This window comes from Phyllostomus discolor, chromosome 4, assembly GCF_004126475.2.
Source record: "Phyllostomus discolor isolate MPI-MPIP mPhyDis1 chromosome 4, mPhyDis1.pri.v3, whole genome shotgun sequence".
NCBI classification, from domain to species: domain Eukaryota; kingdom Metazoa; phylum Chordata; class Mammalia; order Chiroptera; family Phyllostomidae; genus Phyllostomus; species Phyllostomus discolor.
In genome coordinates, this window is record NC_040906.2 from 148,258,224 (window position 1) to 148,284,590 (window position 26,367).

The following is a 26,367-nucleotide window of genomic DNA, read 5'->3' on the forward strand; positions in this document are numbered from 1 at the left end:
ATAGTATGATTAATGTTTATCAACATTTGCCTATCTACAAAAATAACAAATGCACAATGCAGTAACAATGGTGAACAGAAAGAAATTCATGGAAAGAACCAAATAACAGCATCAAATTACCACCATAATAAAAGTTAACAGTGATAAGGATATGTATGACCTTAATATACAATATTAACAAGCTTTCATATGTGGGCTTTGTTTTCAAAATGGAAAAATGCTTCATGTATTATCTTCCAGTCCATTCCCCTTAACTACATAAGGTAATTTTCCCATGGAAATAAGTACTACTCTATAGAATGATTTTTCATGACTGGATAAGATTCTATAGTTGGCAGGTATTACACTAAATAACCAACAATCCTATCATTAAATAAATAGTTTTTCATTATACTGAAATGAATTCTTGACATATATTTTTATATAAACTCTGATTATTTCTTTAAATTATTAAAAAATAGAATTAAATGTGGGAATATAACATTTTAAATCTTTTATCAGAGATTCCCAGAGTGACTTCCAACGTTAAGAGTTATACCAATTGGGATTCATACTTGCACTGGCTGTTCCCCCACAATAACCATTACTAGATGGTATCATTTTTTTTATCTTTCCAATCTGATAGGCAAAAGAATAGTATCTTATCAAAAAACTATATTTATTTCATGAGACAATGTAATTCCAAGTATTCATTGGCACTTTATTTTTGTGAACTGCTTATTCATATTTTTTGCATTATTTTTCTATAGTAGTTGACTATATTGTTCATTTCTACAATTTGTTTAGAAACATTTAACAAGATTTATCTTTATTTAATAATAGCAGAGATATTATACACCAATTTACTGTCAATACGTTGAATTCTATCGAAATGACAAGACAGTAGACAAGTATGTATACCTACAGCCAATATGGTAAAAGAATATCTGTAGGCAAAGACCCAAATACACACAAAGTATCGTTCAAGCATTTTTTAAAAAAGTAAATCATAATCATTACCATTTATACAGTAAATTCATCAAAATGGAACATGACTATTTTCTTTATAGTTGCCTTTTTATTTCTAACTGCTACAAACCAAGATATCCAAGCATTAAAGTAAATCTGATCAATGAATCAAAAGTCACCCATTCATCTTTTAATCTTAAAAAAATGAAAAGTGAAAAAAATACATGCAGTATAGGATAAAGTAAATAAAAGATTTTTAAAACTCTCTTTAGTAATCATAAAAGTCTCAAATTTCTCATTATAGTAATCATAAAGGTCTCAAATTTCTCATTATAAACATATACCTTGTGAATCCTTCGAATTAAGACAGATGCAAAAAATCGTAGTGTAATCCTCAATTCATCAACAAAGGACTCATCATCTGTTACATCCCTTCAATTAAGGAGAAAAATAAGCATTTAGAAGTTCAGAGAAATACACAGCTTCGTTTTCTAGAAACCAAAGAAACCCTGGCCAGGTAGCTCAGTTGGTTAGAGCACTGACCCGACAAGACAAGTTTGAGGGTTCAATCCCCAGTCAGGGCACATAAAACAATCAATTAATAAATACATAAATAAGTGGAACAAATCTCTCTCTCATCTATCTATCTCTATCTCTCTCTCCTCCTCTCCTTCTTCTCTCCTAAAATCAATTTTTAAAATCAAAAGAAAATAGAAACCAAGGAAAGTCTAGAGTTTCCTGTTTTATCTATATACTTATGCTATTTTTCTTTTAACAAATATATTACATTACAGAATAAAAGACAGAACTATATACAGAAGAAAATAAACATCTCCAATAGTCTAGTACCAAGACAATCACTATTAACTAAATTGTAGTACATGAGGTCTGTCCGGAAGAAGTGTAGCCATTACTAATATAACAAGAACAGTTTGCATGACATCAATGTAACCTGGCAGCTGAGGAGAGTGGACTGGAATGTGCATTTGTGAACAATGACAACTTCACTGTAATAGTCATTGGGGGCAGGAGAAGCCGTTGAGTGAGCATGTATACTGTGGAGCCATCACATTCAAAATAAGTAAGCCGAGCAATGAATCTGCATCAAATTTTGCATTAAGATTGAATCCTCTGCAGAAACTATTCAGATGATTCACGACAACATGCCCACTTGTGCATCATATCTTATGAAGAGTTTTTGGCAAAACATTAAATCACCCAGGTGACTTAGACCTGCTACACCCCAGATTTGGTGCCCTGTAACTTGCCTTTTCCCAAAACTAAAATCAGCTTTAGGGAAGAGATTTCAGACCATTAAAGATTCAGGAAAATACAACAGAGCAACTGATGGCGACTGGGAGAACTGTGTGAGGTCCCAAGGTGCCTACTTTAAAGGGGACTGAGGCATCATTGTCCTGTGTACAATGCTTCCTTTACTTTGTATCTTCTTCAATAAATGTCTCTATTTTTCACATTATTTGGCTTGATACTTTCTGAACAGACCTCATACATTTCCATGTAGACATCCATATATATAGTCATATTTTTACAATACCAAGATTATTTTCTAAGCATCATCAAAGAAATTTCTAAGAAACAAAACAAATTATAATTTTGAAGAAGCAATAGAATTAAACTCATATGTAACTTTTACTTAGTTTAAAATATTTATGGATTAATATAATATAAATTAACTCCAAATATAGGGGAAAAAAGTGTTTCACTTGAAAAAGAAGAAACTGAAATTCAAACTTTTTAAACGGAATGACCCATGCACATGAAGTGGGGGTTGCGGGGGAATGTTGGAGGGAGGGTAGTTGCAGGATGGAGGGGAATAAAGTGGAAGAAAAAAATGGGACAATTGTAATAGCATAACCAATAAAGTATACTTAAAAAAGAAAACTCAAACTTTTTAAAAAAAAATTTTAACAACCTTCTTCTAAGGAGGTACTTTTCATTTTCCTGAGGTCTTGAGGTCCTTAAAGAATTAGGACACTTCTCTAATCAAAGTAAGAAAGAAAAGTATGTGTAATGGTGATATCCTGAACTTGATGATGGTGCTGTTAGGTCCCTTGGTAGAATTAAGGGAAATAATTTTACCAACCATCTTTCCCATTATTAACCCCAGGTAAGGTGATGTTACATCATCAGTAGCTATACTAAGAAAAAAATACAAACTTTAACATTTAGAAATATAGATTTTATGTCTGAAGGGCCATTACTTAGGGGTTAGGGAAGAGAAAGTCTACACAGCCATTAGTTTTATTTAAATGGCAAATGCCCCATATCTAAGACAGAATCCAACATAAAAATTTAATTTACATTCCTTTTCAGGGAAATATGACACATAAACTGGATATTACATTTGTTTTAATACACTATGGATCAATTCAACCACTAGCATTTTTTAATTAGAAAATTCAAAAAATACTGAAGTGATATAAAATTAGGGTACACGTCATTAAATATTGCATCTATAATTTGTAAGTGTTCAAATATATAACTAAATATTTTATGTTTATGTTAAGAAAATATGTATTTATTAAATGAGGTAACTTGGATTTATAATTCTCAAACTATATATTTCGAGATTTAGAGTATTTTCTATATTCTACAAAGTACATCCACAGCAGATATGAAAAACAAAGTTACTTTGAAATACAAAATCTTAATATTCCAGGAAAATGCTCTTAACATTATCTTTCAATTTAATGAAACATCTGAATATAAGTTTTCCTTCTAAATGCACAATGATGTTTCAAATATGAAAAGTGTATACAAAATACTAAATCATTCATTATATTTAGGAGTGAGGAAAAATTCTACAAGTTACTTTCTTTCAAAAGCAGTCTAGGTTTTTTTCCTCTTTGCTATCACTAAACTATTAATTGATTACCTACATTACTGGTTATTAACTAGGGCCAATTACACCTCCTAGGTAACATTTAGCAATCTCTAAAAACATTTTTGGTGATCACAAGTACAAGGAGGATGAGGTGTTACTAGTATCTAGTGGAAAATGACCAGGGGTACTGCAAAATATCCTTTAATCCCTAGTATAACACTCCACAGCAAAGAATCTCTTGGCCTAAAATGTCCATAGTGCCACAGTTGAGAAATCCTGACCTACACAAAAACACCTATTAGCACACCTCACTTAATTGTATTCACTACACCAAGAAAAAAAATTTTATAGAAAGAACATACCTGTACCATGGATAAACAAAGTTTTCCAACACTAATTCAAGAACCTGCATAAAAATTACATTTTAAAGAAAAATTAATTAACTAAATCTGGGAAATAAACTACTAAGCAATAGATGATATTATTGAGAACCGATTTTATTAGCCCAATCACTAACATACACATGATAAAATGTATATGCCAACCTTACATGGTGGTTGTGATAATCAAAGAGAACATAGGAGAAAACCCTTGAAAAACTGTAAAACTCCACTAAGAAATTACAATTAAAATGACATAGACATTTCTCAGTATTCCCATAAAAAAAAAAAAACACCCATGTTAAATTGTTCCTGACTCTGAAGCTTCACTGAACCAAGAAAGTTCTTTGGAAAGAAGGAAAACAATAAGCTAGTCTTTTGTATTCTTAACTGTCTTTGTAAATCAGTACTCCCAAAATAAAATGAAACAAGTAGATAAGACTTGTTTAACTCTTTTTAAGGGGTCAAAATTAAGTGCCTATGATCCCTTTGAAGGGAGGATAGTGGCTAGAAGCGGGCAAGAAGGGGGTTGCTGACAATGTTTTGTTTCTTGATCTGGGTGCTATTTATACAGATACGTTCAATTTGTGAAAATTTTAGCTGTTCAAGTTATATATGAAAAAGTAATAAAAAATAAAAGAAACCCTGGATAATACACCTTCCATTGTTTTTTAGTCTGGGTATAACAATATGTTAATTTTTAAAAGGACCTGCCACATTGGACAGTAACTTTAAAAATCAGCAGAGAGGAAATGAAACAATTTATCTGATCTGACTATATACCTGCATACCTTCTCTTGACAGCAGTAATGAAGGTTGTGGATTCCCTAAATATGAAGGCAACAAGATTTGGACTTTTTATTACAAAAACTAAACATTAGTTATATTGCCCTTACTGGTGTGGCTCAGTGGATTGAGCACCAGCCTGGGAAAATCAAGAGGTCTCTGGTTCCATTCCCAGTCAGGGAACATACCTAGGTTGTGGGCCAGGTCCCCAGTTGGGGGCATGTGAGAAGCAATCAATCCATGTATCCCTTGCACATCAATGTTTCTCTCCCTCTCTTTCTTCCTTCCCCTCTCTTTAAAAAATAAATAAATAAAATATATTTTTTGAAAAACCTAAACATTAGTTATATCTGCTGAGATATAAACAGGGATAGGGTATCAGAGAGATTAGAAAATTTACCATTAAACATTTGGTCTTACTTCATTCCCATAACCAGTAAGACCAATCACCAAACCCTACTGATTTTACATCCTACATAGCTCTTTTCTACAGCCCCACTTTTCAGGTCCTCATCATCTCACCCCTATTATGTGGCAGTGGGATCTAAACGAGTCTTCCTCCTTACAAGCTAGCTCCCATCCCCATCTTCCATTAGAGCTGCCAAAGTGATCTTAAACATATATTTTGACCACATCCCTCCCTTGCATGAAACCCTCAATATATCAAACCACAATATATCAAAGTAAGAAAAGTGGAGCTGCACTGATTTTAAAGGGGCGGGGGAAAGTTACATAGCAGCAATTGAGACCATTCATTTCCTTTTCACCTCCCACTGCATCCTGTGAGTCACATCTAAAAACGCTAGTTACATAGTTGAAAGTCACTGGCTTCTGTAATCAATTAAACTTCTTCAGTATGGCTCTTTAAGTCTTTTAACAATATGATTTTGAAATGGCCATATAAAAACTGTTTAAAGACTAAGCCAGACCTGAGTTTTAGACTGAGTTCTGCTACCAACCAGCTATGAAACGTCAGGAAATTTATTTAAACTCTCTAAACCCCAGTTTTGGTTGAATCATCTATAATAGCACCTACTTCATAGGCTGTATGATTACATGAAATAATGCAAGTACAGTGATTAGCACAGTGCCTAATATATTATAAGTGATCAATAAGTATTGGCTACTAGAATACTGTCTCTTCACTGTCTATATCTTCCACATTTTACCCTCCAGCTTACTGAACATTACACCTTGCTTCAAAGCCTCTCTTACTTTTCAAAAGCTCTTTCCAAACCCCAATATTCCCTTTCCCAAACTCAGTCTGGCAAACTTCTAGCCATACTTCCTGATTGCCCCTCTCAACAGTTTATGCACTACTTCTTCTGTGCTAATAATATACCTTATATATTTGTTCCATTATTTCTTTATTACATTATATTGTAATTACCTGCTTATACATCTAATTCCCCTCCCAGAGTGAAGTTCCTAGAAGAAAGGAACCATACTTTATCTCTCTTTTCATTCCTGGAGTCTAGTCTAGCTCCTGCCTATATAGCAAGATCTCAAAAAAATGTTTTTAAATTTGGAGCTAATATTTATCACCAATAAGTGCCAGACACTAGGTGAAGAATTTGGCAGTTTCCTTTTTTATTTTTAAAGAAATAAATCACCCTAGCCCTGACTGGTGTGGCTCAGTGCATTGAGTATCATCCTGCAAAATGTAAGGTTGCCAATTCAATTCCCTATCAAGGCACATACCTAGGTTGCAGGCCAGGTCCCCAGTTGGGGGTGTGCCAGAGGCAACCAATCAATGTTTCCCTCTCACATCAATGTTTTTCTCCCTCTTTCTCTTTCCCTTTCCCTCTCAAAGATAAATAAATAAACAGAAATAAATGAAGCATCAAAGACATAAAAAATTGTCTTGGTAGAGATCTTGTCTTCAAAAGATTTCAAATCAGCAATCTCCAACAGAAATATAATAATGTGATCCACCTGTGTAATTTTAAGTCTTCTACTAGCTACATTTTTAAAACAAATACATTAAAGTAATTTAGTGATATATTTTATTTAATACAATATATCCAAAATATTATTTTAACATGTAATATAAAATATTTAATAACATAGTTTATGTTCCTTTTTCCTAAGTCCTCAAAATCCAGTGTATATTTTACATCTCAATGTATTTCAAGTGTTTATTTGTAGCCACATGTGGCTAGTGGCTACCATAGTGGACAGCCCAGTCTAAAATCAGGGAATCTTGAGGATGAAAAACATCTTATAGTTGAAAAAGTCAAAAACCATATGACTTCACTCAGATGTGGGATATAAAACTGAAAGCAACAAAGGAACAAACAAAACTCATAGATACTGAGAGCACTACGGTGGTTACCAGAGGAAAGGGGGATGCGTAAGGTAGTAAAGGGTAAAAGGTGTCAAATATATGGTGACAAAAACAGATTTGACTTTGGGTGGCGAACACCTAATGATATATTACAGAATTGTACACCTGAAACTTATATAATTTGATTAACCAATGTCACCCCAATAAATTTAATTTAAAAAAAGAAGACCTTATAGAAGAAATAAAAAAGGAAAATGCCAGGAGTTTGGCTTTCATGCAGCAAAGTTTCAGCTACAGATGGATACAAACTGGGAAAAGGGATGATTAGGCAGGATTCAGATGTCAAATGCTCTTCTTCAACTAATTACCATTCAATTTTTTTTCATTTTATTGTTATTCAATTACAGTTATCTGTATTTTCTCCCTCCCCTCACCATTCAATTTCTTAATTCAATACATATATCTCAGCTACCAACAAGGTAGCCAGCCCTGCACTTGGTTTTGGGAATAAGTAAGACCCCTTTGCATGCCTTCAAGGACTTGACTGCTTCCTCAGATCAACACAGAAGACAAGTGTCTAAAAGAAATAACTATATATATAATATATTACCAAAAAGGTACATATAAAATGTGACTGGAACATTCATAAAAGAATATGCTTTTTTATCCTTACATTATGCAGAAACAGTGAAAAGAAATCCCATTTCCTGTTCTACCCTTCAGTTAGTGTCAAAACTGGGGTCATAATTCAGTAAAATATATATTTGCTCCTTGTAGCTCAGGTTCTTCATTTTGATATTACAACTGATTATTTCTACTGCTGTATCATAAAAATAACTTCTATTTATAGGAGTTAAGCAGTAACTAAGTTGAACAGTACTTTCTTTGGTTAAAATGTCCATTTAAATGAGACACGGAATCTAAAAATATTTCCAGTTTACCAATCAAGTAGCATAGTTCCTAATAATCAACTATCTTGCCAAGAATTAATTTGGTAGCATATATTAAGATGCTCCATAATTAAACTTCCATAGGTATTTAATATTTCTTGCTTGAGTATATTTGGCAATATTAATTAAATCAGTTACCTCTGAGAGAGATGCATCAACCTTGGAAGAAATTTTCATGTCCAGCCATGGCTGGTAGTTTTCAAGTAGCAAGGAAGGCCTAAAACAAATCATACAGTTAAATTGCTTGAAATCCAAAACGTATTTGGAAGGATCAACAAATAAAAACACTCTGACTTACCTATGTCGTTTACATTTCACTTTACCACAAACAGCACAGCAACGACCTTGAGGAAATAATTCTTGAAGTCCTAACTGCTAAAAAAAGGGAAATTGGGGGAGGGGAGGGTAGAAATTTATGTTTATTTTACATACTATCTTTACTAAAGAGAATCAATTTTTCCAAAGTTTGTTAATCAATGTATGACAAAAGATTTTCTTAAATTATTGTTTTCTTTAACACTAAAACTACTCTTTGTAGTAAACACTACTTGCTAAACTAAACAGATAACAGCTAAAAAATCCTTAATGAAATGCTTTACAATACCTAAGCCAAATTTCCAAGGTTACATACAATTCAATTGTCATGTTCGTTTATTTTAAAAAATCAATCTATATTTGAAAATAATATTCTACTGCAAAAGTATAAGAAAAAACTATTTTCTATTTCTCCAAACCTTGAATTCAGTGAGGGAGAAGATATGTGGTAACGAGCAGGGCTATAGAGCACCACTTTCATGTGTGTTTCCTTGAGTAGAAATACCAACAAACCTGAGATGAGGGACTACATTGATTTGAGGAATTATCATGTAAGACTTTAAGAGATCCCATTAAATCCTGATCAACACACACCTAAAGACTTTACCAGAGATAGTTTTAATATACTACCATCTTTTTCAAATTTCAAAAATACAAATTATTTTGATTAAGCAAATTGATTATGTGTGTCTATGGAACAAAATAAACATTTAGGAAATTAATAGGGTTAATTTAACCCAGAGTTTCCTAATTGTACCTGTCCCTCAGATCCACCTGGAAAGCTTTTACAAAAACACTGATTACACCCTTGTGGCTCAGTGAATTGAATACCAGCCTGTGAACCAAAGGATCACTGGTTTGATTCCCAGTCAGGGCACATGCTCTGGGTTGCAGACCAAGTCCCCAACAGGGGCACTTGAGAGCCAACCACACATTGCTGTTTCTCTTTTCTATCTCTTTCCCTTCCCCTCTCTAAAAATAAATAAAATCTTTAAAAAAAAAAAAGTACCGATTACATGGCTATTACAGAACTATTCAATCAAAATCTGTAGGACCCAGGAATCTTTAAAGATTCCCCAGGGGATTCTACTGTACAACCAACTATGGAGATCTCTGTTTAAATTTACTGTCCTCATTGTTAAAATAGTTATAGGACACCTTAAAATTGTGGATACCAATTATCTGGGAATTTTATATTTTCTTTTTATAGCTCTTCCTAGGAGAACTGCAGACCTTAAAATTATACACATATGTAAATTTCACTTTGAAAATGTTCTGATCTCTTCTATTATTAAGGAGTAGATGTATTTTTAAAAATAATCACTGCTTTGCCCTGGCTGGCGTAGCTCAGTGGATTGAGCGCGGGCTGGGAACCAAAGTGTCCCAGGTTCGATTCCCAGCCAGGGTACATTCCTGGGTTGCTAGGCCAGAACCCCCGGCAACCGCACATTGATGTTTCTCTCTCTCTCCCTCTCTCCCTCTCTCACTCCTCTCTCTCCCTCCCTCCCTCTCTCTCTCTCTCTCTCTCTCTCTCTCTCTTCCCTCTCTAAAAATAAATAAATAAATAATTTTTAAAAAAAATCACTGCTTTAACACACTTTCAATGATAACATCAAATGGCATAGGGTCATACATACTGACTTTTAAAAATAAGAACACATAAATTTTACCTTGGGTTTGTATTTTATTGTGAAGAATATATTTGGTAAGAGAGAATCAGGCCCTAATAAGCAGTAGAATGTGACGACTCCAGCAACAAATGACCAGAAGATCATTAAAACACGAAGATACCTTAGAAATAAATGAAAATAAGTATTAGAATCAAAATAAATTTAACACTAAGTTGTTCCTTCATTGATTTAACAAGTATTTATTAAGCACCTACTATATCAGACTGAAGCAGTTTCTCCAATCATGATTTTCTGTTATGTATTTATTAGCTATAAGAATCACAGAATGTATGCTATCAAAATAACATTTCACTTCAAGTATGAAGAAGCATATTTTGTAAGGTATATAAATGTCTAATCATTATGTTGTACAATTGTACAATTGAAACAAATGTACTGTCAACAGTAATTAAATAAATTTTAAAAATAAATAAAATGGGGGAAATCTTAAAAATAAAGTACTAGGAAGTATAAATTCTCAATATATCAAAATTTGGTTCTCAGTATATAAACATCCTGGTTCTCAGGATGTTTAACTTGCCTATACTTCATCTTGCATCTTCAGTCTTGCAGATTACCTTCTAATGATATTGTACTATTCACACCCTACCAAAATTCTGATTATTTTTCATTAATTAAAAAAAAAATAGCCCTGGCTGGTGTGGCTCAGCAGACTGAGTACCAGTCTTTGAGCCAAGAGATCGCTGGTTTGATTCCCAGCCAGGACACATTCCTGGGTTGTGGGCCAGGTCCCCAGTTGTGGGTGAGTGAGAGGCAGCCAGCTGATGCTTCTCTCCCTCTCTTCCTCCCTTCCCTTCTCTTCTCTCTAAAAGTAAATAAATAAAATCTTCTAAAAAGAATTTTACTGAGTGCCTATTTTATTCTACACAGTACTAGGCTGTGATGACATAGCAGGAAACAGCAGTGCCATGGTCTCTATTTGCACGGAAAATGCTGTCTGGTAAGTATGACAGGTAAGTAATTGAGTGCAATACAGTGTGATCATATGTTCTATATTATGACAGAGAAAGTACACATAACATGGGAACACCTGAGGCAGAATAAACAGTCCAAATTTGAAAGGATGGAAAATTTTTTCAGAGGAAGTAATGTCTATGTAAAAACTTAGAGTGAGTAAAAGAAAAACAACAGAAGAGCATAGGGTAGAAAAATGAGGGACTGGAGGCGAGGCACAGGAATTCAAACAGGAGAACTATGTGGCTAAGATCTGAGCACAGTTATAAGGAAGAAGCAGGCTTGAGATTAATCTAAAAAAAAAAACAATGCCATAGTGTTACAAGTTAACAGTCATGTTCACGTGTCAGGCAGCCCTCACACTGCACAGTTCTGATATGCACAAATTTCAGTTATCATGATTTTATGAAATATCAGCCCCCCCAACTATACAGTTAAAATGCCAGTTACCACATTATGTTTAACTGTATGTAAATGAATCAAGTATAAACTTTGGTGCTGGCTTCTCAGTCCACAAATCACTATGTAATAAGAAGAAAATGAAGCCAGTCCACAGAGAGTAGAAAAATGGAAGTGAAGAAAACATCCACTATATACCTATTATTAAACTCTCTCACTCAGCACTTAAACATAAACAAGGCTACCACCCACTCAAAAACCAGCCATAACTTAATGCTGCCTGCAGAATGAAATACAAACCCCTTAAACCTTTATGGTCCCTTTCAATCTGCTCCCAGCTCACCTTTATACCCTTATTTCTTCCCATTCTTCTATACAAATCATCATTCTAATCAAAATAGCACACTTGACATCAAGCTTAAAAAAAAAAAAAAGCAAAACCTATGGTGCTTATCACACTGTTCTCGATGAGTTTTTGTTTGTCTTATGTCATCTCAATAAATTTATGTCTAGAAACTAACTCAAGTTATAGAGGTATTCACAGAGAAAATAATGATATTCATGTCCATAACTGCTTATCAAAAGTCATTTTAAGTCAGACAGATATGATTCAGAATTCTTACTTTTTAAGATTCTTGCAGAGTTTTATAGTACATATTTCATACATAATATAATACCCCCAATGAGGTCTGATTCAGTACTCCATAATCAGATATTAATATGTCTTCAGTAAAACATGAACAATAAGAAATAAGTCAAAAATAAATACTGTAAGAAGTCTCATGTCTGTTCAGGTCAAGTTTTGTAATTAAATGTAATTAATTGGTACCAAATTTAGAAAGAAAATTACTTCTTCAGAGTTTCTTTGATTTCAGAATTACAGATTAGGGATTGTAGACCCGTATTTAGACTGAAAGACAATAAACATTATATGCAATATGTGTGGGCTATAACTAAGGCATTATTTAAAAAGGAAACCTATAGCTTTAAATGCATTAACCCCGAGCTTCTCAACCAGAGGTGATTTTCCCCCACCAGGGAACAAATGGAGACATTTTTTTATTGTCACAACTGCAGATAGTAGAATTGGGGGAGTGCACTATTATTATCAAGTGGCTAGAGGCCAAGGCTGCTGCTAAATATCCTAAAATGCACACAGGACAGTCCCCCATAACAAAGAAGTATCTGACCCAAATGAGTGCTGAGGCTGAGAAACCCTGCATTAATCAGAAAAAAAAGATCAAAAAGAAATGCTGAAAACCAATAAGCTAATCACTCAGAAAGTTGGGAAGGGGAACAGTAAATTGAAATGCACAAAAAGGAAACAGTAGAGAAGAACAAATCAATAAAGCAAACAACAATGACCAGAGATACTAAAATATGTTAGCTCTTTGGAAAAATTAATAAATAAGGAAACTGCTAACTGAATACTAGTGGAATTTACTAGGTCACCAATTTCTCTAAACACTAAGAGAAAACAGTAAGCATTTACCCTACTTTTCCAATTTGAGCTGCTCTTCATTGTAACTAAACAGACCTACTGCATGGAGTAAAGCAATTCTACTAAAAGAAAAAGGGAAAAATTTCAAATTTAAAACTACAGAAGGAATGAAAGAATGAGAAAATCATCATGCTGAAGTAACTATAATGAAGTAATTGATTCAGGGAATAACTAAGTGGTAAAACAAATAGAAAGTTTGTTTTGGTTTTTGAAAGTTTGCTTTATGCCTTACCCAGCAAAGTATCAGCTATCACTACCTGAATCCACAAAAAGTAAGGCTACTTTTGATATAAAAATGATATAATAGAATATACAGAGAATCATTGAAGTATTCTCATACTCCACTGAAAAAATCTAAACCTAAAAGAGCCTACAGATCTAACTCCCTGTCTACAAAAAATGTCAGAATGAGAATAAAAAAAAGCAAGACAACATGAGAAAACCACTGGAAAAATCCAGAGTGTGCACAAATTTCCTAATTTCTTCAAGAAGTCAATGGCCACAGTGGGGAAAAAGAGAGAGTGATGAAGAATTTTCTAAGCAGGTTAACAAACTATGGCTTGTGGGCTGTGCTTTGGTACAGCTCTCAAGCTTAAAAAGGTTCTCACATTTTTAAAGGGTTCTTTAAAAAGACAATATGGAACAAAGACCCGACGATGTAGGCCACGAAGACTAAAATATTTACTATCTGATGTGACACTACAGGAAAAGTTTGCCAACTTTTGTTCTGGATTATAAAAGATTTGTACTTTCATAGTAAAAAGTAAATTCACAAAAGTAAATACTTTATGGTTGCTTATGTAGCAACCACATAAAATGAGTGAATCTAGTTTAGATCCTGATTAGAGCAAAAGAACTACAAATGTTTATACAATTAGGGTTAGGAAATTTGATTATGGACTGGTTATTAGATGATATTAACCAATTATTGTTAATTTTGTAAGGTTATAGTCTTTTATAGAAGTTATTTTTTTAAAAACAAGGAAGATTTGATTTTCTAAAATATGCAAAATATCGATAGTTGTTGAAGCTAAGTAACAGGTGCTTAAAGGTACCTCATACTCTCTTTTATCTATGTATGCTCAGAAATTTTCAAGTTAATAAAAAAAACTTTTAGCAAGACATCAAAAGAGAGGCTATAACTACATAAAATATAGAATGAAAAAGAAATAATCATGCCCTGGCTGGTGTGGTTCAGTGGATTGAGCACCAGCCTGAGAACTGAAAGTTCACTGGTTTGATTCCTAGTCAGGGTACATGCCTGGATTGTAAGCCAGGTCCCTAGTGGAGGTCTTGCACATCGAGGTTTCTCTCCCTCTCCTTCTCCCTCCCTTCTCATATCTCTAGAAATAAATATTTTTTTAAAAAAGAAAGGAACAACCATGCAGAGTCTAATGAACAAAAATAAACTGAAGAACAAAGTAGAAACAGACTTGACAGCTGTCAGGGGGAGCAGAAGAGGGGATTGGATGAAAGAAAGTGAAGTGATCCACGGGTGTCCAACCTGCAGCCCATGGGCCACACACAGCATAGGATGATGGCTGTGAATGTGGCCCAATACAAAATCATAAATTGACTTAAAACATATGAAATTTTTTGTGATTATGTATCACAATATTTAATGTGTAGCCCAAGACAAGCCTTCTTTTCCAGTGTTGCAGAGACACCAAAAGGTTAGCTACCCCTGGACCAAAGAACACATATGCATAACCCATAGACAAAGACAACAGTGTGGTGATGGCCTGAGGGAGAGAGGGAGCAAGGGCTGAGTGGAGAAGGGCAAAGAGGGGAAAAATGGGGACATTTGTAACAGTGTAAACAACACAAATAAACTTTAATAGAAAAAGTAATCACAGCAATAATTGAAACAAAGAGTAAGACTATGGACAACTATATGTTCATAAATCAAATAACCTATTAGACAAATTTTTTAAGAAAGACAAAATGCTAAGTAGTAAGTGAAGAACTAGGTAACTTCAATAGACCAGTTATCATTAAAGAAATTAAATCAGTAATCAGAGGCTTGGCTGCAAAAAAAAGGCTCCTGGACCAAACTGTTTCACCAAACTTGGATGAAACAGATAATCCCTATCTTACACAGACTGCTTTTGGGGGAAAAAATTAGAAAATATTGCTAATTTAAATGGACAAGTATAATTTTAATAACCAAGTCAGATAAAGATAATAAAAGAAAACCATTAGGTCTCTTTCACTTATAAATATACATATGATATTACCAACTAAAGCTAACAGTATATCATAAAATAAATAATAAGAAAAGCATATTCTTAAAATAGTTCAATATCTTTAAATCTACATCACCATGGACTAAAGGGAAAAAAAATCAAAACAATGAAGCCTCTTGACCTAACTACTGGGTTGGCCAAAATGTTTGTTTAGTTTTTTCTGTATAATGGCTTTAGTAGTGCTTAGCTGTCTTTAACTTCATTTGAAACAATTTTGTTAGATTGTATTATGAAAGCTGTCATATCAGCATGCATTTTTTAAAAAAATTTATCACCCTCCCTGGTATGGCTCAGTAGATTGAGTTGCTGGCCTGGAAACCAAAAGGTCTCCAGTTCAATTCCCAGTCAGTGCACAAGCCTGGGTTGCAGGCTGGATCACTAGTTGAGGGTGTGGGAAAGGCAACCAAGGATGTTTCCTCTCATGTATCATATGTTTTCTCTCCCTCTATTTCTCCCACCCTCTCTCTAAAAATAAATAAATAAAATCTCTAAAAATGTTATCAAAATTAGTGAATTTTTATGCAGCCATTTTAATATTAAAGATGGAAGAAGATACACAACATCTTTGGCATTTATGCTTTGCTATTTCAAGAAAGGTAAGAATGCAACTGAAAAATAAAAAAAGATTTGTGCATTGTATAGAGAAGGCGCTGTGACTGACCAAACATGTCAAAAGTAGTTTGTGAAGTTCCTCGGTACTATTGACATTTTGGCCAAATAATTCTTTGCTGTGGGGCTGTCTTATGCACTGGAAGATGTTTAGTAGCACCCCTGGCCTTTACCCATTAGAAGCCAATAGCAGGAGATAGCCAGCATCCTCAAAATATCCAAATCAATAAAGTTATTAGTGAACATTAAAAATGTGTCTTTTATATTACAGCAAAAACTAAACTCACTTTTTGGCCTGCCCAATACTAGTTTACAGAGAACCCAGAGGGAAAGGAACATGTTCAAAAACACTACAGGAATGTAATCAGTAAAAGCCAGACTGTGGAAAATTCTACAGAATAAATGACTCAGTTTCTTCAACAAACAAATTAAAAGGCTAAATAAAAAGGGATGGGCAGGGAGGGGAGGCAATTTTCAGATTAAAAATCATATTTTGATCTTAATTTAATTAACTTTAAAAGTGGTTTAATAATAAGTTTCATCACAGAGTAATGCACAGCCAGTTGATAAGGTATGTGCAAACAGTAAAATGTTAATGGTAAAATCTAGGCAGTACATAATTAGTCATCTACTGTAAATTTCAACATTCCTGTATGCTTAAAATATTGGGGAGAAAACCTCTAACAAATTCAGGGAAATATGAACACTGAATGGATATTTCATGATGTTAAGAAATTGTTTTTTAAATATGAAAAAGTGTTGTGGTTATGTAAGAAAAAATAATTCATATCTACTAGAGATACATATAGGAATATTTACTGTTTATAGGTAAATATTTCATGTGGGATTTGCTTCAAAATAATTGGGGAACAGGAACATTTGACTTTGACCTGATAATTTCTGAGGCTGGGTAATAGGTACTTACAGGTTTCATTATACGATTGTACTTTTATTTTATATATATAATATATATATATATATATATATGAATGAAGTTTCTCATAATGAAGTTTTCTAAATTAAAAAGATATTAAAAGGATATAAGAGAGCTGGTATGAATGGAGAGAGATTTATGTAACAGATAAAACCATTAAATATAGTAAATAGATCAATCCCACTCAAATTAATTTATAAAATAAATGAAACTGGTGGAATTAAACATGATTACAAATTCTTTGCACTCTTCCCATCAAAAGAAGGAACTTAATTTCCTTCTCCTTCAACAGGGGTTAGCTTTAATAACTCACTTCTAACCAACAGAATGTAGCAGAAATGAAGCTGCCCAACTTCCAAAGCTAGGTCATAAAAAAGGATATGGCTTCCACCAGGCTCTCTTTCTTGGAATGCTCACATTTATAACCCAGCTCCATATTGGGGAAAAAAGCCACATGTAAAGGTCTTATGCACATGTTCTGGCCTATATAGCCAGGCTAAGCTCACAGCCAGCAACCAGCATCAACTGTTACACTTGTTAATGAACAAAACCAACAGATTTTTCTAGGTCCTGAGTGGATAAAACAACTATGGGACATTTACACAATGGAATACTACTTGGCTATAAAAAAAGAAGAAAACTACCGTTTGTGACAATATGGATGGGCCTGGAGAACATTATGCTAAGTAAAATAAGCCAGTCAGAGAAAGGCAAATACCATATGATTTCAGTCATATGTGGAATCTAATGAACAAATTGAACTAACAAGGAAAATAGACTCATAAATAGAGAGCAGGATGACAGCTAGGGTTGGGGGATTTATCTAAGAAAAAGAAGATGATCAAAAATATGAACAGTAAAATGACAAACTCACAACTGTCAACAACAGAACCTAAAAAAAAAAAAAAAACCCACAAGAACAATCTAAGCAAACAACTACAACAGGAACAGAATCACAAAGATAGAGATTACATGGTGAGTTATCAGAGGGGAGAGGGAAGGGATGAATGAGGGAAAAGGTACAAGGAATAAGAAGCACAAATGGTAGGTATAAAACAAACAGGGGGAGGAGGTTAAGAATAATATAGGAACTGGAAAAGCCAAAGAACTTATAGGTACGACCCACAGACATGAACTCAAGTGGAGGAATGGTGGTGGGAATGGGGGTGCAGGGCAGAGGGGAGCAAAGAGGAGAAAAAAATAGGACAACCATAATAGCATAATCAATAAAAATATATTTAAATAAATAAATAAATAAATGAAATGAAATGAAAAGAAAAAATAAAGGTAGAATTTCCGGCCAGGATGGAGGCATATGTAGGTCCATGTTTCACTTCCTTGCACAACCAAAAGAACTTATATATATGACCCATTAACATCAACGAAGGGGAGGAATGCAGGTGGGAAGGGGGTGCAAGGCAGAAGGGAATAAAGGGGGGAAATATGGGACAACAGTAATAGCATAATCAATAAAATATATTTAAAAAAATAAAAACCAGTCAGAACTGCCAGAAAATCGAACTGTATGGAACTCCTACAACCAAGGAGTTAAAGAAGAAACATTCATCCAAACTGACAAGAGGGACAGAGACAGGCAGCCCAGGTGGAGAGGTCATACAAGCAAGGCAATAGCTAGGGGACTGGGCAGTCCCACATTCACATGTGGATAAACCAGGAGGAACAATTAGTGCGCAAGACAGACCACAACACCCAGGGCTGTATCGAAGGTAAAGCCAAGCCTCAGAACTTCTGGCTGTAAAAACCTATGGGGGTTGTGGCAGCAGGAGAAATTGCCAGTCTCCTGAAAGAGGGGCAAGAGCCAAACAAGCGGCATTGTTCCCTCTTGGACTCCTCCCCCACATACAACGACACAATGCAGCAAAGATGGGTTGCCTCACCCTGGTGAATACCTAAGGCTCCACCCCTTACACCACAACAGGTGTGCCCAGATAAAGAAATAGCTCATATGGCCCAAATGAAAGAACAGATCAAAACTCCAGAAAAAAAAAACTGAGTGATGAGGAGATAGCAACCCATCAGATCCAGAGTTCAAAACACTGGTAATCAGGATGCTCACAGAAATAATTAAGTATGGCCACAAAACAAAGGAAAGAGTGAAGACTATACAAAGTGAAAGAAAAATATACAGAGAACAACAGTGAAAGCAATGAAACCAGGACTCAACAACTTGGAACAAAAGGAAGAAATAAACATTCAGTCAGAACAGAATGAAGAAAGAATTCAAAAAAATGAGGAGTGGATTAGAAACATCTAGGACCACTTTAAACGTTCCAACATCTGAATCATAGGGGTGTGAGAGAAGAGGAAGAGCAAGAAATTGAAAACTTATTTGAATAAATAATGAAGGAAAACTTCCCCAATCTGGAGAAGGAAACAGACTTCCAGGAAGACCAGGAAGCTCAGAGAATCCCAAAGAGAAACACACCAATACACATCATAATTAAACTGCCAAAGATAAGGAGAATCTTAAAAGCAGCAAGAGAAAAAGAGACAGTTACCTACAAAGGAGTTCCTGTAAGACTATCAGCTGATGTCTCAAAAGAAACCTTATAGAAAAAAAAACACACTGGAAAGAAATATTCAAAGTAATGAAAAGCAATGACCTACATCCAATATTATTCTACCCAGCAAAGCTATCACTTAGAATGGAAGGGAAAATAAAGTGCTTCCCAGATAAGGTCAAGTTAAAGAAGTTCATCATCACCAGATCCTTACATTATGAAATGTTAAAGGGACTTATCTAAAAAAAGGATCAAAACTATGAACAGTAAAATGACAACAAACTCACAACTATCAACAACTGAACCTAAAAACAAATACAAAAACAAAAACAAAAACAAAAAACGAACTAAGCAAACAACTAGAACAGGAACAGAATCACAGAAATGTAGATCACATGGAGGGTTATCAGTGGGGAGGGGGAAGAGGAGAATAGGGGAAAAGTAGAGGTAATAAGAAGCATAATTGGTAGGTACAAAATAGACAGTGGGGGGTTAAGAGTAGTATAGGAAATGGAGAAGCCAAAGAATTTATATGTATGACCCATGGACATGAACTAAGGTGGGGGTAGAATGCTGGAAAGGGGGGGTGCAGGGCAGAAGGTTGATAAAGGGGAAAAATGGGACATCTGTAATAATTCATAAAATATTCTTTAAAAAATAAAGGTAAAAAATACACACCAAAAATATAATAATACCTAATTCATAGAGTTGTTAGGATGACTAAATAAATTTATAGAAGTGCTAAAAGCCTGTTACATACTAAGTTAAGTGTACATGAGTCAGTTGTGGCAATTTAAAAAGTAATAAAGAAAATAATAAATGTGTTAAAAAGCAGGTACCATATACAGAAGGCTATATGCATGATAATATTGTAATTTAAGGTAAAAGTGATTAGAATGTTAACAAAAGTAGTCATCTCCGAATGTAAATTTATGAGTGATTTTTCACATTGCTGTATTTTCTGAGTTCTTCATAATTTTTATGAATCAATGTTACTTAGAAAGTTAATAATGATCAATATTATTCTTAATGTCTTTGTAATATAATTTCTAAAAGCTCAGACTTCTGAATCAGAATGACCTGCATTAGAATCCCATCTGCTCCTTACTATCTATGAGCCTGAGCAAGTTATTTTACAACTGCAAGCTACAATTCACTCATTTGTGAAATGGAGCTAATAACTATCAAATAACTGAAAAGTATAATAAGAATGAACTGCCACTATACACTCACTAAAATAGTTAATTAAACCTACAGACAACATTATTCAGAATTGTCAAACATTATTAGAAGGAGTGTAAATTGTTGTAACCACTCTGGAAAACTACCTTGCAATATCTACTTAAACAAATGGATACACTATGATGAAGCATTTCTATTCATGGGCATATACCAAAAAGAAGAAAGTACATATGTATATCAAAAGAAATGTAAATAAGAATATTTACAGTAGTGTTATTCATAATAGGAAAAAACTGCGAACAACTTAACTGCTCTTCTACAATAGAATGGATAAACACAGTATGGCATATTCCCAATAGAATACTACGAAATAAGAAAAGGGAATAAACTTCTGATTTATGCATAAATATAGATAAATCTCTAGAGCTGAGAGGAGGAAACCAGATACAAGACCATATGAGCCCTGGCTGGTGTAGCTCAGTGGATTGAGCGTGGGCTGTGAACCAAAGTGTCGCAGGTTCGATTCCCAGTCAGGGTACATGCCTGGGTTGCATGCCTTGACCCCCAGTAACCGCACATTGATGTCTCTCTATCTCCCTTCCTTCCCTCTCTAAAAATAAATAAATAAAATCTTTTTTAAAAAAGAAGGCCATATGATTTCATTTACATGAAATTCAAAAACAAGCCAAAGTGATATACAGTGATTGAGGAGGCTATTAACAAGGGAGCCTACAGAGGTGCTAGAAATAACTGTCTGGCTTGATGTGGGTGATGGTTACATAGGCAGTCATATTTAAAAATTCTAAGAATTAGTCAATTATGTGTTAGACATCTTTCTGTAAGTTATATCTCAAAAAAACTGAGGCTAACAATAGCATACCTATCTTACAGTATTTGAAGACTATATGAGCCAAAAGTAAATGCTAACACTTAATAAGAGCACGTTCTAAGTATTGAGCACCATTTTAAGCACTTTCCATGTAATAATCCATTTAATCATCAAAATAACCATATAATGTAGGTACTAGCATTATCCCCATTTAAGAGATGAGGAGACTGTGACAGACAAAAGCTAGATTACTTATCCAAAGTCATATAACTGATAAATGGAGGAGTCGGAATTAAATTCTTTTTTTTTTTTTTTTAAGATTTTATTTATTTATTTTTTTTAGGGAGGGAAGGGAGGGAGATAGAGAGAGAGAGAGAGAGAGAGAGAGAGAGAGGGAGAGAGGGAGAGAGAGAGAGAGAAACATCATTGTGCGGTTGCTGGGGGTTCTGGCCTGCAACCCAGGAATGTACCCTTGCTGGGAATCGAACCTGGGACACTTTGGTTCCCAGCCCGCGCTCAATCCACTGAGCTACACCAGCCAGGGCGGAATTAAATTCTTATAGTCAAACTTCATATTTAAAACTTTCAACCACAACAATAAATTGCCTCATTAATAAATGAAAACTCAACACAACACCTGAGCCAAACAAAGCACTTGCAAAGTGTTGGCTATTATTACTATTACCATTATTATTAGAATTAACTTAAAATATTCCTTATTCTAACATTCAAATACTCAAAACTGTGGCAAATGTATATAATTGTAACTATGTTCCTAATTTGTCCTAATAATACTATAAAGGTGAGATCATAAATAACTTGAAATATATAAAGTATGTTACTCTACTTTTCCAACAAATCACTTACAATGGTCTGAAGGTTATATCCATTTATCTTACCATGGATAAAATTCATAATCTTAATTCATATTGAAAGAAAAATGCATATGCTAATTAACACCTTGGAAGATCTTACATAGTTTCAAAACTATAAGAGAAAAAATTTCAAAAACTTCCATAAATGTAACTATACACAAGGAAAGCTTCAACTCTTCATACTAACCAGTGGAGATTTAAAAGTGAAAATTTAAAGTTATTTCTAAAAATGAAGTGGTAAAATGCCTGTGTAGAAATCACTAATTGATGATGAAACAGTTGTAATGGAAAGATTAATACAAGTCGTCTACAAACAGGACCATCTACCTAAGTGCTATATTTGCCATGTGTATTATTAGGCATTTGTGACCTTTTGCCTACAGGATGTCTCAAAATGAACATGTCTTCTTTGGTGCATGGCTCAAGAGTGAGCAGTATGCCCTGACCAGTGTAGCTCAGTTGGGCACTGTCCCGAAATGTGGAAGGCACATACCTAGGTTGTGGACATGGTCCCCAGTCAGGGTGCCCATGCAACAGGCAACCTAATTGATGTCTCTCTCACACATTGATGTTTCTCTCCCTCTTTTTCCCTGCCTTCCCCTCTAAGAATAAATAAAATCTTAAAAAAAAAAAAGATGAGGAGTATAAATCAGTCCTCTTTTCAATAAACATTCAGAAACTTTCAATTAAAAAATCATTTATTGCCCTGGCTGTTGTGCCTCAGTGGATTAAGTGCCAGCCTGTGAACCAAAGGGTCACAGGTCCAATTCTCAGTCTAGGGCACATGCCTGGGTTGCGGACCATGGGGCATGCGAGAGCAGTCACGCATTGATTGATGTCTCTTACCCTCTCTTTCTCTGTCCCTTCCCCTCTCTAAAAATAAATAAATGATCTTTTAAAAAAATCATTTACTGAAAATAGATATTGAGCTTATCTTCCCATTTCTTCTATTTCCATCATTATGCCCCAAATGTTTTTTATGCATTAAATATATTTTTAAATTTCTGAACAGATGTACCTAGCACTCTCCCACTCTCAGAAGGGGCATGTTTCCTTGTATAACAATATTCCAGAGATAGTCTAAGCATAAGTGTTTGTACGTACATGTAAATAGACATGTAAATACATGTAAATAGACATGTATTTTAAAGAAAATCAAACAGTACACTGAAAAGTACACTATATGCACACACGTTTCTACACCTTCCAACAAGTTTTTCTTGGAAAAAAAGATTCTAACCATTCTTTTTTCATGACTAACGTGCCCTGGCTGGTGTGGCTCAGTGAACTGAGAGCCAGCCTTTTCTGCAAACTGAAAGGTTGCCAGTTCGATTCACTGCCAGGGCACATGCCAGGGTTGCGAGCCAGGTCCCCAGTTGGGGGTGTATCTCTAGTTAATCAATGTTTCCCTTTGCTCCCTCTCTTTCTCCCTCCCTTCCTCTCTCCCTAAAAATTAATAAATAAAATTTTCTTTAAAAAAAAAAGACTAATGGAACTTCCAGCCAAGATGGAGGTGTAGGTAGACACACTGTGCCTCCTCACACAACCAAAAAAGGGACAACAATTTAAAAACAAAAAATAACCATAACTGACGGAAAATCGAACTGTATGAAAGTCCGACAACCAAGGAGTTAAAGAAGACACATTCATCCATACCGGTAGGAGGGGTGGAGATGGGCAGCTGGGCAGACAGGACTCACAACAAGGCAGCAGATGGAGGACCAGGGTGGGCAAGGTTGCAACTGGCATGAGACATGGTTAGGCGGCACCTGGTGGAGCGGATGATTCCACATTCGTATTGCAGATAAACCAGGAGGAACAACTGGGGAGTGAAACAGACCGCGCAACCCAGGGCTCCAGCACCGGGCAAATAAAGCCTCAAACCACTAACTGAAAACACCTGTGGGGGTTGAGATGGCAGTGGGAGAAACTCCCAGCCTCACAGGAGAGTTTGTTGGAGAGACCCACAGGGTCCTAGAACATACACAAGCCCACACGCCCAGGAATCAGCACCAGAAGGGCCCACTTTGCTTGTGGGTAGTGGGGGAAGTGACTGAAATACAGCAGAAAGCAGAGCAAGTGCTTTTGCTCCCTCTCAGACCCCTTCTCCACATACAGCATCACAACCCAGACACCCCAGTGACGTGGGTTGCCCTACCTTGGTGAACACCTAAGGCTCCACCCCTTACTAGTAAAAGGTACATGGAGACAAAAAAAAAGAAAGGCCCAAATGAAAGAACAGATCAAAGCTTCAAAAAAAGCTACGATAAGCAACAAAGAGATAGCCAACCTATCAGATGCACAGTCCAAAACACTGGTAATCAGGATGCTCACAGGATTGGTTGAATTTGGTCACAAATTAGATGAAAAAATGAAGGCTATGATAAGTGAAATAAAGGAAAATGTACAGGGAACCAATAGTGATGGGAAGGAAACCAGGAATCAAATCAACGGTATGGACCAGAAGAAAGAAAGAAACATCCAATTGGAAAAGAATAAAGAAACAAGGATTCAAAAAAACAAAGAGAGGCTTAGGAACCTCCAGGACACCTTTAAACATTCCAATATCCGAATTATAGGGGTACCAAAAGGAGAAGAGGAAGAGCAACAAACTGAAAACTTATTTGAATAATGAAAGAGAACTTCCCCAATCTGGCAAAGGAAATAGACTTCCAGGAAGTCCAGGAAGCTCAGAGAACCCCAAAGAAGATGGACCCAAGAAAGAAGACACCAAAGCACATCATAATTACATTACCCAAGATTGAAAATAAGGAGAGAATCTTAGAAGCAGCAAGAGAAAAGCAGACAGTCACCTACAAAGGAGTTCCCATCAGACTGTCAGCTGATTTCTCAAAAGAAATCTTGCAGGCAAGAAGGGGCTGGAAAGAAGTATTCCAAGTCATGAAAGGCAAGGACCTACATCCAAGATGACTCTATCCAGCAAAGCTCTCATTTAGAATGGAAGGGCAGACAAAGTGCTTCTCAGATAGGTCAAGTTAAAGGAGTTCATCATCACCAAGCCTTTATTATATGAAATGTTAAAGAGATTTATCTAAGAAAAAGAAGATACAAAAATATGAACAGTAATATGACAGCAAACTCACAGTTATTAACAACCACACCTAAAACAAAAACAAAAGCAAACTAAGCAAACAACTAGAACAGGAACAGAACCACAGAAATGGAGATAACATGGAGGGTTAGCAACAAGGGAGTGGGAGGGGGAGGGGGGGAAGGTACAGAGAATAAGTAGCATAAATGGTAGTTAGAAAATAGACAGGGGGAGGGTAAGAATAGTATAGGAAATGTAGAAGCCAAAGAATTTATATGTATGACCCATGGACATGAATAAAGGGGGGCAGGGAATGTGGGTGGGAGGAGGTGTGCAGGACAGAGGGGAGTGAAGGATGGACAATGGACAACTGTAATAGCATAATCAATAAAATATATTTTAAAAATAAAAATAAAATAAATTTTAAAAAGACTAATGCTTAAGATCATTCTTGCTGATTACAACAGCAAATAAAAAATACAAAAAAATTATGCAAAAGCAATTTCAGTCATAAACTCAACCACTTGGCGGTAACAGTCAAGTATTATTTCCTTCTTTCTTTGTATAATACAAATAAAGATACAGTGTACAAATGAAATGGTATACAAATTATATAGTATTCTAGGACTTCTTAACAACATCAAAACTATGTTTAAGGAGGCAAGCTCAGAAATCTGATTCAACATGCTCCTACATGGTTGTCTTACCTTGATGACCTAAAATCACCTAACTCTCAAAGGATAAAAGTAAGAACCTCTGGACAAAACTTGATAGTCATATAAAGTTACATGTCTTTCATATTAAACCTGTTAGTCCAGCTTCCAGATGACAAAAAGCAAGTAAGTACTTAATAATTAGATTGTACTCTCTTAAGGATTCTACTTCTTCAGTACTCCTACAGACATCTTACCATCACAATCAAAGCACATATTCCAGTAAAATATCAATTGCTATTTAAACCTAATATTATCCAAATCCAGAATCAACTAATAAGAAAGCAAAGCATCAACAGTCACAAGAAAAATTTAGAGTTAAATTAAGTTACTGAATTCCCTGTGGTTT

General features: G+C 35.0%; 1 protein-coding gene across 6 annotated transcripts in view; it reads right to left on the reverse strand.

Moving 5' to 3' along the window:
- SNX14 (sorting nexin 14) overlaps positions 1-26,367 on the reverse strand; it is a 93,413-nt gene that overhangs the window by 64,928 nt on the left and 2,118 nt on the right. For 2 of the 6 annotated variants that reach the window (XM_028508588.2, XM_028508590.2), the window contains exons 2-6: positions 10,182-10,302; positions 8,495-8,571; positions 8,335-8,413; positions 4,156-4,199; positions 1,293-1,380 (exon numbers count right to left, since the gene is read on the reverse strand). In XM_028508588.2, coding sequence (XP_028364389.1) covers positions 1,293-1,380; positions 4,156-4,199; positions 8,335-8,413; positions 8,495-8,571; positions 10,182-10,302 — 409 coding nt within the window. Of the gene's footprint in view, positions 1-1,292; positions 1,381-4,155; positions 4,200-8,334; positions 8,414-8,494; positions 8,572-10,181; positions 10,303-12,178; positions 12,280-26,367 lie in introns of all 6 variants that reach the window. The other 4 variants (XM_028508589.2, XM_028508591.2, XM_036024436.1 and 1 more) reach the window with 3 other exon arrangements.